This window comes from Entelurus aequoreus, linkage group LG17, assembly GCF_033978785.1.
Source record: "Entelurus aequoreus isolate RoL-2023_Sb linkage group LG17, RoL_Eaeq_v1.1, whole genome shotgun sequence".
NCBI lineage: Eukaryota > Metazoa > Chordata > Actinopteri > Syngnathiformes > Syngnathidae > Entelurus > Entelurus aequoreus.
In genome coordinates this window covers 22,748,729-22,761,927 of record NC_084747.1, presented here as the reverse complement: position 1 = coordinate 22,761,927, position 13,199 = coordinate 22,748,729, and the positions used below count along the sequence as shown (strand labels likewise).

The following is a 13,199-nucleotide window of genomic DNA, read 5'->3' as shown; positions in this document are numbered from 1 at the left end:
TTTTTACGACAGCCTGTCTAAACAGACATAGACATGTTCTAAGCCAGGGGTCACCAACGCGGTGCCCGCGGGCACCAGGTCGCCCGTAAGGACCAGATGAGTCGCCCGCGGGCCTGTTCTAAAAAAAAAAAAAAAAAAAAATTAAATTTTTTTTTTTTTTTTTTTTTTTAAATTAAATCTACATAGAAAAAACACATGATACACTTTCAATCAGTGCATCAACCCAAACAACCTCCCCCATGCACACTCATCCACACCCACTCACACAAAAGGGGTTATTTCTTTCTGCTACCAATATTCTGGTTCCCACAACATAGACAACACATCTGCAAGGGACACAGTCCCTGAACACAACATAGACAACACATCTGCAAGGGACACAGTCCCTGAACACAACATAGACAACACATCTGCAAGGGCCACAGTCTCTGAAGCACACATGATTGTATAGGCTGCTGGTCCACTAACATTTTCATTAATTACTACAATTTTACTTTCTTTTTTATCCAAGAAAATGTTTTTTATTTATTTATCTTATTTTATTTTATTTTTTAAAAAAGGGCCTTATCTTCAACAGACCAGGTTGTCAATGAAATTAGATTTGTTTAAAGGGTTTTTAAAACCAGGTCCAGTCCAGATAATGTCCAAGTATTATAACGTGATATAATAGTATTATAACGTGATATAATAGTATTAAAATAGTATTATAATGTGATATAATAGTATTATGATAGTATTATAACGTGATATAATAGTATTATAACGTGATATAATAGCATTATAATAGTATTATAACGTGATATAATAGTATTATAATAGTATTATAACGTGATATAATAGTATTAAAATAGTATTATAACGTGATATAATAGTATTATGATAGTATTATAACGTGATGTAATAGTATTATAATAGTATTATAACGTGATATAATAGTATTATAATAGTATTATAAGGTGATATAATAGTATTATAATAGTATTATAACGTGATATAAACAGGTCATTTGCAGCCTCAACCTCTTAGTGACGTCACACCTTCATGACGTCACAGCGCGGCACCCGACGTGCGTGCGCGCTGCGGTTGGCACGGACGCTCAGCTCGCAGCCAGAGGACGACCGCGTGACCAGGTGAGTGAGCGCGCATGCGTCAAATGAGGCGGCTGTGCGTTGCCATGGAGACCAACAACACGCGCACACTTCCTCCATGAGCAGGCCGGCGTTGCCATGGAGAGCCGAGTGGTTCCGAGCGGGAAAGTCTACCAGCAGCTCTTCGACGACCAGGTGACGTCATCACGCCGACGTCACGCGTCGCTCAAGCTAAAGTTGTGTTTGCTCCAATAAGGTTCGACTGTCGAGGGGTCTGTTGGCGCGCAGACACTCCACGGCCACCATGTGCGTGTCCGCCATGAACACGCCCTGCAGCAGGTACGCGCACACGCACGCACACGCACGCACACGCACACGCTGAACTCCTGCTGTCGTCCAGTGAGTGGCAGCAGAGAGGCGAGGAGGGCGACCAGGACGTGGAGGACGTCATTAGACTTCCGGACACAGTCGGTGGGTGGCGCCTGACCGATGACGTCACCGCCGGCTCTGGACCAATCGGCTGTGTTGTTTTGCGCAGGTGTCAGTCACGTGACGTGTGACATCCTGCAGCGCGTGCACCTGCACAAGAGGATCAAACACCAGGAAGTGGTGCGGCACATGGACGCGCAGCTCGCGCAAGTGGCACAGGTGACGCGCGCACCAGTGAACATGGCGTGTGTGCGCGCGCGCGCGTGTTTTACCTTCTATTTGCCATCATTTCACTTTCAATTTACCTTTTTTTACATTCATCTTTATTTTACCTTCAATTTACCTTGTTTTACATTCTATCTACTTTATTTTACCTTCAATTTACCTTATTTTACATTCTATCTACTTTATTTGACCTTTCATTTACCTTGTTTTATATTCTATCTACTTTCTTTGACCTTTTATTTACCTTGTTTTATATTCTATCTACTTTCTTTGACCTTTAATTTACCTTGTTTTATATTCTATCTACTTTCTTTGACCTTTTATTTACCTTGTTTTATATTCTATCTACTTTATTTTACCTTTCATTTACCTTGTTTTACATTCTATCTACTTTATTTTACCTTTCATTTACCTTGTTTTACATTATATCTACTTTATTTGACCTTTTATTTACCTTGTTTTATATTCTATCTACTTTATTTTACCTTTCAATACCTTGTTTTATATTCTATCTACTTTATTTGACCTTTTATTTACCTTGTTTTATATTCTATCTTTATTTACCTTGTTTTATATTCTATCTACTTTCTTTGACCTTTTATTTACCTTGTTTTATATTCTATCTACTTTCTTTGACCTTTAATTTACCTTGTTTTATATTCTATCTACTTTCTTTGACCTTTTATTTACCTTGTTTTATATTCTATCTACTTTCTTTGACCTTTTATTTACCTTGTTTTATATTCTATCTACTTTATTTTACCTTTCATTTACCTTGTTTTACATTCTATCTACTTTATTTGACCTTTCATTTACCTTGTTTTATATTCTATCTACTTTATTTTACCTTTTATTTACATTCTATCTACTTTATTTTACCTTCTATTTACCTTGTTTTACATTGTATCTACTTTATTTAACCTTTTATTTACCTTGTTTTGTATTCTATCTACTTTATTTTACCTTCTATTTACCTTGTTTTACATTCTATCTACTTTATTTTACCTTCTATTTACCTTGTTTTACATTCTATCTACTTTATTTTACCTTCTATTTACCTTGTTTTACATTCTATCTACTTTATTTGACCTTTCATTTACCTTGTTTTACATTCCATCTCCTTTATTTTACCTTTTATTTACCTTGTTTTACATTCTATCTACTTTATCTTACCTTCAATTTACCTTGTTTTACATTCTATCTACTTTATTTGACCTTCTATTTACCTTGTTTTACGCTTTTTTAAACTTCTATTTACCTTACTTCACATTCAATTTTCCTTCCATCTATGCTATTTTCACTTTCAACTTACTCTATGTCAATTTCAATTTACCTTCGATTTACCTTCTCTTACTTTTGTTTGCCTTCCATTTACATTGTGTTAGCTTTTTTTTTTTGTACCTCATATTAGCTTCTTTTACCTTCTATTTACTTTGTCTTAAACTTTAACTATTTACCTAATTTTCAATTTACCTTGTTTTACCTGTTTTAACTTTCTATTTACCTTGTTTTGCCTTTTTTTTAACCTCCTATATGGTATTTTACTTTCTATTTGCCTTGTTTTACCCTTTACCCTATATTTGCCTTTACCTTCTATCTACTTTATTTTACTTTTTACCTTTTATTTACCTTATTGTACTTTCAATTGACCTTTTTTTACCTTTTATTTACTCTATTTCACTTTCCATTTACTCAATTTCACCTTCAATTGACCTCCATTTACATTATTGTTACCTTCTATTACTTCTTTGCCTTCCATTGACCTTGTTTTCCATGTCCCGCCTGTGTTCCTCAGGTGTGTGAGATCCAGGTGAGGACTCACAGCGTGCAGCTGTTGTCGGCGCTGCGGCGCATCAACGAGCGCGTGGACGCGCTGCAGCACAACATGCGAGGCGCGGAGCAGCGTGACATGCAGGTGCGTGCGGCGAGCACACCTGTGCGTGCGCGACGTGAAGGTGTGTGTGCGTGTGTGCGTGCGCAGGAGGTGGTGTGCATGTGGAGCGAGGTGGAGGAGCAGCTGAAGAAGAAGAAGAAGATGGTGGCGGACTTCCAGCTCCAAGTCAGCGAGTGCGAGAGGCAGCGAGTCAGCCAGGTGACGTCATCGTGTGGTCTGGTTGCCACGGCGACCGCGCTGACAATGTGTGTGCGTGTAGATAAGACCTGTGCTCAGGAAGTACGGCCACCTGCTGGAGAAGATCAACTTCCTGCCGTGTGCCGACATGCACCGACAGATCCACAGCGAGGCCACGGTAACTCGCCTCACCTCACCTTTGACCTTTGACCTTTGACCTCCCACATGCGTGTGCGCCAGATGCTCAACCAGACCCTGCTGGCCAACCGCCGTAGTGCGGCGCGCCTCCTGCTGCTCCTGCAGGAGGCCAACCTCCAGCAGGAGGCGCGGCTCCATCTGCAGTGGGAGGAGTCTCTGGGCCGCTGGAGGCGGAGCCGAGCCGACCAGGTGGTGCAGGACTTCAGGTGGGTGGGGAGGGGGCGAGCGAGCGAGTGAGAGAGAGGCGGGGCCGAGCGTGTGGCGTGTTGCAGGTCGGTGCTGGCGAGCGTGGACGTGTGGCAGCTGCTGGCGGACCAGCCCGCCTTCCAGGAAGTGGCGCACAGCCTGCGGCGTCTGGCGCAACAACGCTGTGACATCATCGCCGGCATCAGGTGAGACACCTGTCGCCGCGTGTCACGTGACCTCATCACCCGTCTGTTGCAGCGCCTTGGTCCCGCCCCTGCTGTCGGAGGCCCACGTGTCGGACTGGTTCAGCCGGCTGACAGCTGTCAATCAGCACATCGGTAAGTCGCCGCCTCTCATTGGCTGACTGAGCACGCCACTCATTGGATGACTGAGCACGCCACTCATTGGATGACTGAGCACGCCACTCATTGGATGACTGAGCACGCCACTCATTGGATGACTGAGCACGCCACTCATTGGATGACTGAGCACGCCACTCATTGGCTGACTGAGCACGCCACTCATTGGATGACTGAGCACGCCACTCATTGGGTGACTGAGCACGCCACTCATTGGATGACTGAGCACGCCACTCATTGGGTGACTGAGCACGCCACTCATTGGATGACTGAGCACGCCACTCATTGGATGACTGAGCACGCCACTCATTGGATGACTGAGCACGCCACTCATTGGATGACTGAGCACGCCACTCATTGGATGACTGAGCACGCCACTCGCCGTCTCGCCCTCAGACAGCCGCCACTCGGACTTCCTGCATCAGCTGCGCTGCTGCTACGAGCTGGTTTGGCGGGAGCGCCTGGCTCAGGTGCAGCGACACCAGGTAACCGCCACAACGGGCATCTTCCCCGTCGCCACGGTAACGCCCGTCCCACCCGCAGGAGGCGCTCTCCTCTCTGGACCTGTCGGAGGTGGAAGTGGCGGACATCGTCAAGTCTCAGCTCCTCACTCTGATTGGTCAATACCAGCGGCAGGATGAAGGACAGCTGGCGACCATCGACGTCAGTCCTCACCTATTTACCTTTTATTTACCTTTATATTGACCATCGACGTCAGTCCTCACCTATTTACCTTTTATTTACCTTTATATTGACCATCGACGTCAGTCCTCACCTATTTACCTTTTATTTACCTTTATATTGACCATCGACGTCAGTCCTCACCTATTTACCTTCTATTTACCTTTATATTGACCATCGACGTCAGTCCTCACCTACTTAGCTTTTATTTACCTTTATATTGACCATCGACGTCAGTCCTCACCTATTTACCTTTTATTTACCTTTATATTGACCATCGACATCAGTCCTCACCTATTTACCTTCTATTTACCTTATATTGACCATCGACGTCAGTCCTCACCTATTTACGTTCTATTTACCTTATATTGGCCATCGACGTCAGTCCTCACCTATTTACCTTCTATTTACCTTTATATTGACCATCGACGTCAGTCCTCACCTATTTACCTTTTATTTACCTTTATATTGACCATTGACGTCAGTCCTCACCTATTTACCTTCTATTTACCTTTATATTGACCATTGACGTCAGTCCTCACCTATTTACCTTTATATTGACCATTGACGTCAGTTCTCACCTATTTACCTTCTATTTACCTTTATATTGACCATTGACGTCAGTCCTCACCTATTTACCTTTTATTTACCTTTATATTGACCATTGACGTCAGTCCTCACCTATTTACCTTTATATTGACCATCGACATCAGTCCTCACCTATTTACCTTCTATTTACCTTTATATTGACCATCGACGTCAGTCCTCACCTATTTACCTTCTATTTACCTTTATATTGACCATCGACATCAGTCCTCACCTATTTACCTTCTATATACCTTTATATTGACCATCGACGTCAGTCCTCACCTATTTACCTTCTATTGACCATCGACGTCAGTCCTCACCTATTTACCTTTTATTTACCTTTATATTGACCATTGACGTCAGTCCTCACCTATTTACCTTTATATTGTCCATCAACGTTAGTCCTCACCTACTTATCTTCTATTTACCTTTATATTGACTATCGACATCAGTCCTCACCTTTTTACCTTCTATGTACCTTTATATTGACCATCGACGTCAGTCTTCACATATTTACCTTCTATTTACCTTTATATTTACCATCAACGTCAGTCCTCACCTATTTACCTTTATATTGACCATCGACGTCAGTCCTCACCTATTTACCTTTATATTGTCCATCAACGTTAGTCCTCACCTATTTATCTTTATATTGACCATCGACGTCAGTCCTCATCTATTTACCTTTATATAGACCATTGCAACAGTCCTCACCCATTTACCTTTATATTGTCCATCAACGTTAGTCCTCACCTATTTACCTTTTATTTATCTTTATATTGACCATCGACGTCAGTGGTCACCTATTTACCTTCTATTACCTTCTATTTACCTTTATATTTACCATCGACGTCAGTCCTCACACGTCACATGACTGCCCTTTCTCCCTTTTATTACCTTCTATTTACCTTTTATATAGAATTTGTAATCCAGTTTTCCTGAATGAGTTGAGCAGTCTGATGGCTGGTGGGAAGTCTGGTAGTTGCAAGGCATACCGCTGTAGCGCTGGCCAGATGGTAGGAGAGTGAACAGGCGGGTGGAGTCTTTGATGATGTTTTTGGGTCTATGTCCTGGATGGATGGTCTATGTCCTGGATGGATGGTCTATGTCCTGGATGGATGGTCTATGTCCTGGATGGATAGTCTATGTCCTGGATGGATAGTCTATGTCCTGGATGGATGGTCTATGTCCTGGATGGATGGTCTATGTCCTGGATGGATAGTCTATGTCCTGGATGGATGGTCTATGTCCTGGATGGATGGTCTATGTCCTGGATGGATAGTCTATGTCCTGGATGGATGGTCTATGTCCTGGATGGATGGTCTATGTCCTGGATGGATGGTCTATGTCCTGGATGGATAGTCTATGTCCTGGATGGATGGTCTATGTCCTGGATGGATGGTCTATGTCCTGGATGGATGGTCTATGTCCTGGATGGATGGTCTATGTCCTGGATGGATGGTCTATGTCCTGGATGGATAGTCTATGTCCTGGATGGATAGTCTATGTCCTGGATGGATGGTCTATGTCCTGGATGGATGGTCTATGTCCTGGATGGATAGTCTATGTCCTGGATGGATGGTCTATGTCCTGGATGGATGGTCTATGTCCTGGATGGATAGTCTATGTCCTGGATGGATGGTCTATGTCCTGGATGGATGGTCTATGTCCTGGATGGATGGTCGGGCTGATCTGGTGATCTTCTCAGCTGACCTCACCACCCTCTGTAGAGCTTTCCGGTCTGCAACAGAACAGCTACCAGACCAGACTGAGAGACTGCTGGTGAGGATGCTCTCAATGGCACACCTGTAGAAGGTGGTGAGTGCCAGTGGGGGGAGGTTGGCGTAGGAAGTGGAGGCGTTGCTGACCTTTCTTGACAAGGGAGGTGGTGTTGGTAGACCATGACATGTCAACAGTGATGTTCACCCCCAGAAACCATGAAGTCCACAGTTATTTCCTTAGTTTTATTGACATTGAGATGTAAATTGTTGGTGTCACACCAGTTGATGAGTTGGTGTGCCTCATCTCGTCGTCGCTGATGAGGCCCACCACTGTTGTGTCATCTGCAAACTTGATGATGTGGTTTGTGTTGTATCTGGCACAACAGTGGTGAGTCAAACAGCAGAGGACTCACCACACATCCTTGAGGGACCCCCGTGGTCATGATGATGGTCTGTGAAGAGTACTTGCCAATCTTACTGTCTGTGGTCTGTTGGTGAGAACGTCTGGTAAGCGCTTGCAAAGTGGGGTGCTGATGCCTACAGCACTGAGTTGTGGTATGACTATTGAAGGCAGAGCTGAAGTTTTTGATTTCCAGATGAGCCAAACTGAGGTGAAGTGCTGTTCATCATCAGTGGAACGCTTGGCCCGGTATGCAAACTGGAAAGGGTGAAAATGTGGCAGGTAGGCTGGATGTTCTGTGGGTCTGGACCAGCCCTTCAAAGCACGTCATCAAGATGGCGGTGACAACTGAAGTCATCCAGTGTTGTAGCCGGGGGTTTCTTTGGTAGTGGTATGATCGTGGTGGCTTTGAAGCATTCTGGAACGATGAGAGATGTTGAATATATCTGTGAGAACCTCTGTAAGTGAGTTAGCACACCACCAGGACCTGCAGCCTTCCTGGGGTCCACCTTTTGAAGAGTCCTACACAGGTGAGCAGGGTCAAGTTGGAGTGTTGCATCGTCCAATCAGTGTAGAGCTTTAGTTGGACTGGTCTTCTTTTATCTCTCTAATGAATTGAGTGAGTTTAGGAAGTCTGTGCAGTCCTGGCACGGTGGGGGTGTAGACCTGCAGTCTGTTCTAGTCTGGCCTCAGGCGTCTGGGGTCTTTAGTGTTCGTGACGTGTGATTGGATGTTTGGTCCATAGGCACGCTTTGCTACTCTCAGGCCCGCTTCAAGTTGGCCCTGGCAATCCTGAGAGCCTCTTGGTTCCCAGACTTGAAAGCCACATTCCGTGCTTTTAGGAGCTCCCATACCTCCTTGGTGAACCACGGTTTACCGTTTGCCCTTGTGGTGATGTGTTTAATGACGGTCACATCGTCCATGCGTGTGGGTACAGTATGTACAGTATCCCATCATGGACTCCGTGTAGTCTGTTATATTGACATGCTGGTTAGAAGTGGCAGCCTCCCTAAAAACAGTCCAATCTTTACCTTGTTTTACCGTATTTAAATTTCTATTTACCTTGTTTACTTTCTATATGCTATTTTACCTTCTATTTAACTTATTTTACTTTATTTTACATTTAATTTACCTTATTGTACTTTAAATGTACCTTGTTTCACCTTTAGTTTACTCAATTTCACTTTCAATTTACCTTCCATTTGCCTTATATTTACTTTATATTACTCATTTTTGCCTTCCGTTGACCTTGTTTTACATTGTTTTCCCTTATATTACCTTCCATTTACCTCACATTTACTTTGTTACCTTCTTTTACCTTACTTATTTACCTTCTTTTTACCATAATTAACTTTCTATATACCCTCTTTTGCCTTTTTTACCTTCTATTTATGGTATTTTACTTTCTATTTGCCTTGTTTTACCTTCCATTTACCCAATTGTACTTTATTTGACTGTTTTTACCTTTTATTTACCCTATTTTACTTTCAATTTACCATGTTTTACCTTCTATTTACCTTAATTTTACTGTCTCTTTTACCTTACGTTTACCTTGCTTACCTTGTTCTTAGCTTCTTTGATATAGTTTTACCTTCTGTTGACCATTATATTGGCCGTCAGTCCTCCCACGTCACATGACCACCACGTGGTGACCACACCCGCCGTGTGTGCAGACGTGCTCAGACGGGTTGTGGGCGGCGTCCGCCAGGCTCAGCAGGCGTGTCTTCGTGGTGATGCGCGCCTTGGCCTCGCTGTGGGAGGAGCACAGCGCCAAGCTGCTGCGCCATGAGGAGGACATCCAGCAGCGGCTGGACGAGCTGAGGGTGGCGCAGGAGAAACACGTGCAGGTGAGTGTGCGATGGCGGCAGGCAGGTGGGCGGGGTCAGTGAGCGTCCTCCATGACGCCGCAGAGAAAGAAAGTCTACCTGGACGAGATGCTGGCCGGACTTCGCCAGGAGAGCAGCGAGGCGGCCCTGAGGAAGTATCTGGAGCAGACCGTGCACTACCTGAGCAACCTGAGGGAAAGGTGTGCGCAACGCTCTTATTGTGAAGGTGTGGGCTTCTCACTTCCTGTGTGCTTCAACAGCTGCGGCGAGTGCGTCTCCGATCAGCGCCGCGTGTTGGACCGCCTCCCGCACATCTATGTGGCCGAGCTGGACGTCTACAGCGGACACCTGAGCGACTTCTTCCGCCTCAGCCACGCCTTCACCCCGGTAACCACGGCAACCGCACACACCTGACACACCTCTTCCTGCACGTTCCTTTCTCGTCCTCCAGACTGCCGAGGATCTACGGAAACTCCCGCCAGTCGACGACGACGACGACGACGTCGCCAGCGCCGCAGAAGGTCCGTGTCACGCTTGCCTGCGTCAAATCTCGCGGTCTGACATTCTTTGTGTGTGTTTGGAGGCGGGACAACAGCGGCGAGTCCAATCAGCAGTCAGAGTGCCGCCGAGCCTGAGCCGTCCTCTGATTGGCTGACGGAGGTGAGCTCACCTGCCATTGTTGATGGATGATTATTGATCCAGGTGTGCTGCAGGCCCAGACGTCCCTGCTGGACCTGTACGACCTCAGCAGCAAGGTGGCGTTCACGTCGTCAAGGGGCGTGTCCTACTCGGGCCCCTGCTTCCGCTGCCCCGCCAGCGACCTGCCCGGCAACATGAGCAAGCAGCAGGAAGCGCACCAGAGCCTGTTTCCTGTGGAGCTGCTCACGCACACGCTCAGCAGGTGAGCATCCAGCGTGGGCCGTGGCGGACTGACGACCATGGCGGACTGACGCCAATGGCGGACTGACGACCATGGCGGACTGACGCCCATGGCGCACTGACGACCATGGCGGACTGTACGCCCATGGCGCACTGACGGCCATGGTGCACTGTACGCCCATGGTGCACTAATGCCAATGGTGCACTGACGACCATGGCGGACTGACGACCATGGCGGACTGACGCCCATGGCGGACTGACTACCATGCCGGACTGACGCCCATGGCGGACTGACGACCATGGCGGACTGACTACCATGGCCCACTGACGACCATACCGGACTGACGCCCATGGCGGACTGATTACCATGGCCCACTGACGACCATGGCGGACTGACGACCATGGCGGACTGACTACCATGGCCCACTGACGACCATGGCGGACTGACGCCCATGGTGCACTGTACGCCCATTGTGCACTGACGCCCATGGCGGACTGACGCCCATGGCAGACTGATGCCTATGGCGGACTGATGCCTATGGCGGACTGATGCCTATGGCGGACTGATGCCCATGGCGGGCTAATGCCCATGGCGGACTAATGCCCATGGCGGACTGACGACCATGGTGGACTGACGCCCATGGCAGACTGACTCCCATGGCGGACTGATGCCTATGGCGGACTAATGCCCAGGGCGGACTAATGCCCATGGCGCACTGACTCCCATGGCGGACTGATGCCTATGGCGGACTAATGCCCAAGGCGGACTAATGCCCATGGCGCACTGACGCCCATGGCGCACTGACTCCCATGGCGGACTGATGCCTATGGCGGACTAATGCCCATGGCGCACTGACGCCCATGGCGGACTGATGCCCATGGCACACTGACTCCCATGGCAGACTGATGCCTATGGCGGACTAATGCCCATGGCGCACTGACTCCCATGGCAGACTGATGCCTATGGCGGACTAATGCCCATGGCGCACTGACTCCCATGGCAGACTGATGCCTATGGCGGACTGATGCCCATGGCGGGCTAATGCCCATGGCGGACTAATGCCCATGGCGGACTGACGACCATGGTGGACTGACGCCCATGGCAGACTGACTCCCATGGCGGACTGATGCCTATGGCGGACTAATGCCCAGGGCGGACTAATGCCCATGGCGCACTGACTCCCATGGCGGACTGATGCCTATGGCGGACTAATGCCCAAGGCGGACTAATGCCCATGGCGCACTGACGCCCATGGCGCACTGACTCCCATGGCGGACTGATGCCTATGGCGGACTAATGCCCATGGCGCACTGACGCCCATGGCGGACTGATGCCCATGGCACACTGACTCCCATGGCAGACTGATGCCTATGGCGGACTAATGCCCATGGCGCACTGACTCCCATGGCAGACTGATGCCTATGGCGGACTAATGCCCATGGCGCACTGACGCCCATGGCGCACTGACTCCCATGGCGGACTGATGCCTATGGCGGACTAATGCCCATGGCGCACTGACTCCCATGGCAGACTGATGCCTATGGCGGACTAATGCCCATGGCGGACTAATGCCCATGGCGCACTGACTCCCATGGCAGACTGATGCATGTGGCGGACTAATTCCCATGGCCCACTAATGCCCATGGCACACTAATGCCCATGGCACTAATGCCCATGGCCCACTAATGCCCATGGCGCACTGACGGCCATGGCCCACTAATGCCCATGGCGCACTAATGCCCATGGCGCACTAATGCCCATGGCCCACTAATGCCCATGGCCCACTAATGCCCATGGCGCACTAATGTCCATGGCGCACTGACGCCCATGGCCCACTAATGCCCATGGTGCACTAATGCCCATGGCGCACTAATGCCCATGGCGCACTAATGCCCATGGCCCACTAATGCCCATGGCCCACTAATGCCCATGGCCCACTAATGTCCATGGCGCACTAATGCCCATGGCCCACTAATGCCCATGGCCCACTAATGCCCATGGCCCACTAATGCCCATGGCGCACTAATGCCCATGGCGCACTAATGCCCATGGCCCACTAATGCCCATGGCGCACTAATGCCCATGGCCTACTAATGCCCATGGCGCACTAATGCCCATGGCGCACTAATGCCCATGGCCCACTAATGCCCATGGCGCACTAAAGCCCATGGCGCACTAATGCCCATGGCCCACTAATGCCCATGGCCCACTAATGCCCATGGCGCACTAATGCCCATGGCGCACTAATGCCCATGGCCCACTAATGCCCATGGCCCACTAATGCCCATGGCCCACTAATGCCCATGGCGCACTAATGCCCATGGCCCACTAATGCCCATGGCCCACTAATGCCCATGGCCCACTAATGCCCATGGCCCACTAATGCCCATGGCGCACTAATGCCCATGGCCCACTAATGCCCACTAATGCCCATGGCGCACTAATGCCCATGGCCCACTAATGCCCATGGCCCACTAATGCCCATGGCCCACTAATGCCCATGGCCCACTAATGCCCATGGCGCACTAATGCCCATGGCCCACTAAT

At 48.1% G+C, this 13,199-nt stretch overlaps 1 protein-coding gene across 1 annotated transcript in view; it reads left to right on the top strand.

Annotated features, from left to right (window-relative positions):
- Nucleotides 1-1,041: 1,041 nt before the first annotated feature.
- Nucleotides 1,042-13,199, top strand: part of ccdc180 (coiled-coil domain containing 180) — a 21,781-nt gene continuing 9,623 nt past the window's right edge. Inside the window, exons 1-19 of the mRNA XM_062023950.1 lie at nt 1,042-1,130; nt 1,181-1,283; nt 1,345-1,427; nt 1,489-1,559; nt 1,627-1,736; nt 3,538-3,657; nt 3,724-3,834; nt 3,896-3,991; nt 4,054-4,217; nt 4,284-4,403; nt 4,456-4,535; nt 4,953-5,041; nt 5,100-5,219; nt 9,620-9,793; nt 9,857-9,972; nt 10,033-10,159; nt 10,224-10,293; nt 10,356-10,432; nt 10,486-10,673. Of these exons, the coding sequence (XP_061879934.1) occupies nt 1,042-1,130; nt 1,181-1,283; nt 1,345-1,427; nt 1,489-1,559; nt 1,627-1,736; nt 3,538-3,657; nt 3,724-3,834; nt 3,896-3,991; nt 4,054-4,217; nt 4,284-4,403; nt 4,456-4,535; nt 4,953-5,041; nt 5,100-5,219; nt 9,620-9,793; nt 9,857-9,972; nt 10,033-10,159; nt 10,224-10,293; nt 10,356-10,432; nt 10,486-10,673 (2,108 nt within the window). The remainder of the gene's footprint in view (nt 1,131-1,180; nt 1,284-1,344; nt 1,428-1,488; nt 1,560-1,626; nt 1,737-3,537; nt 3,658-3,723; nt 3,835-3,895; nt 3,992-4,053; nt 4,218-4,283; nt 4,404-4,455; nt 4,536-4,952; nt 5,042-5,099; nt 5,220-9,619; nt 9,794-9,856; nt 9,973-10,032; nt 10,160-10,223; nt 10,294-10,355; nt 10,433-10,485; nt 10,674-13,199) is intronic.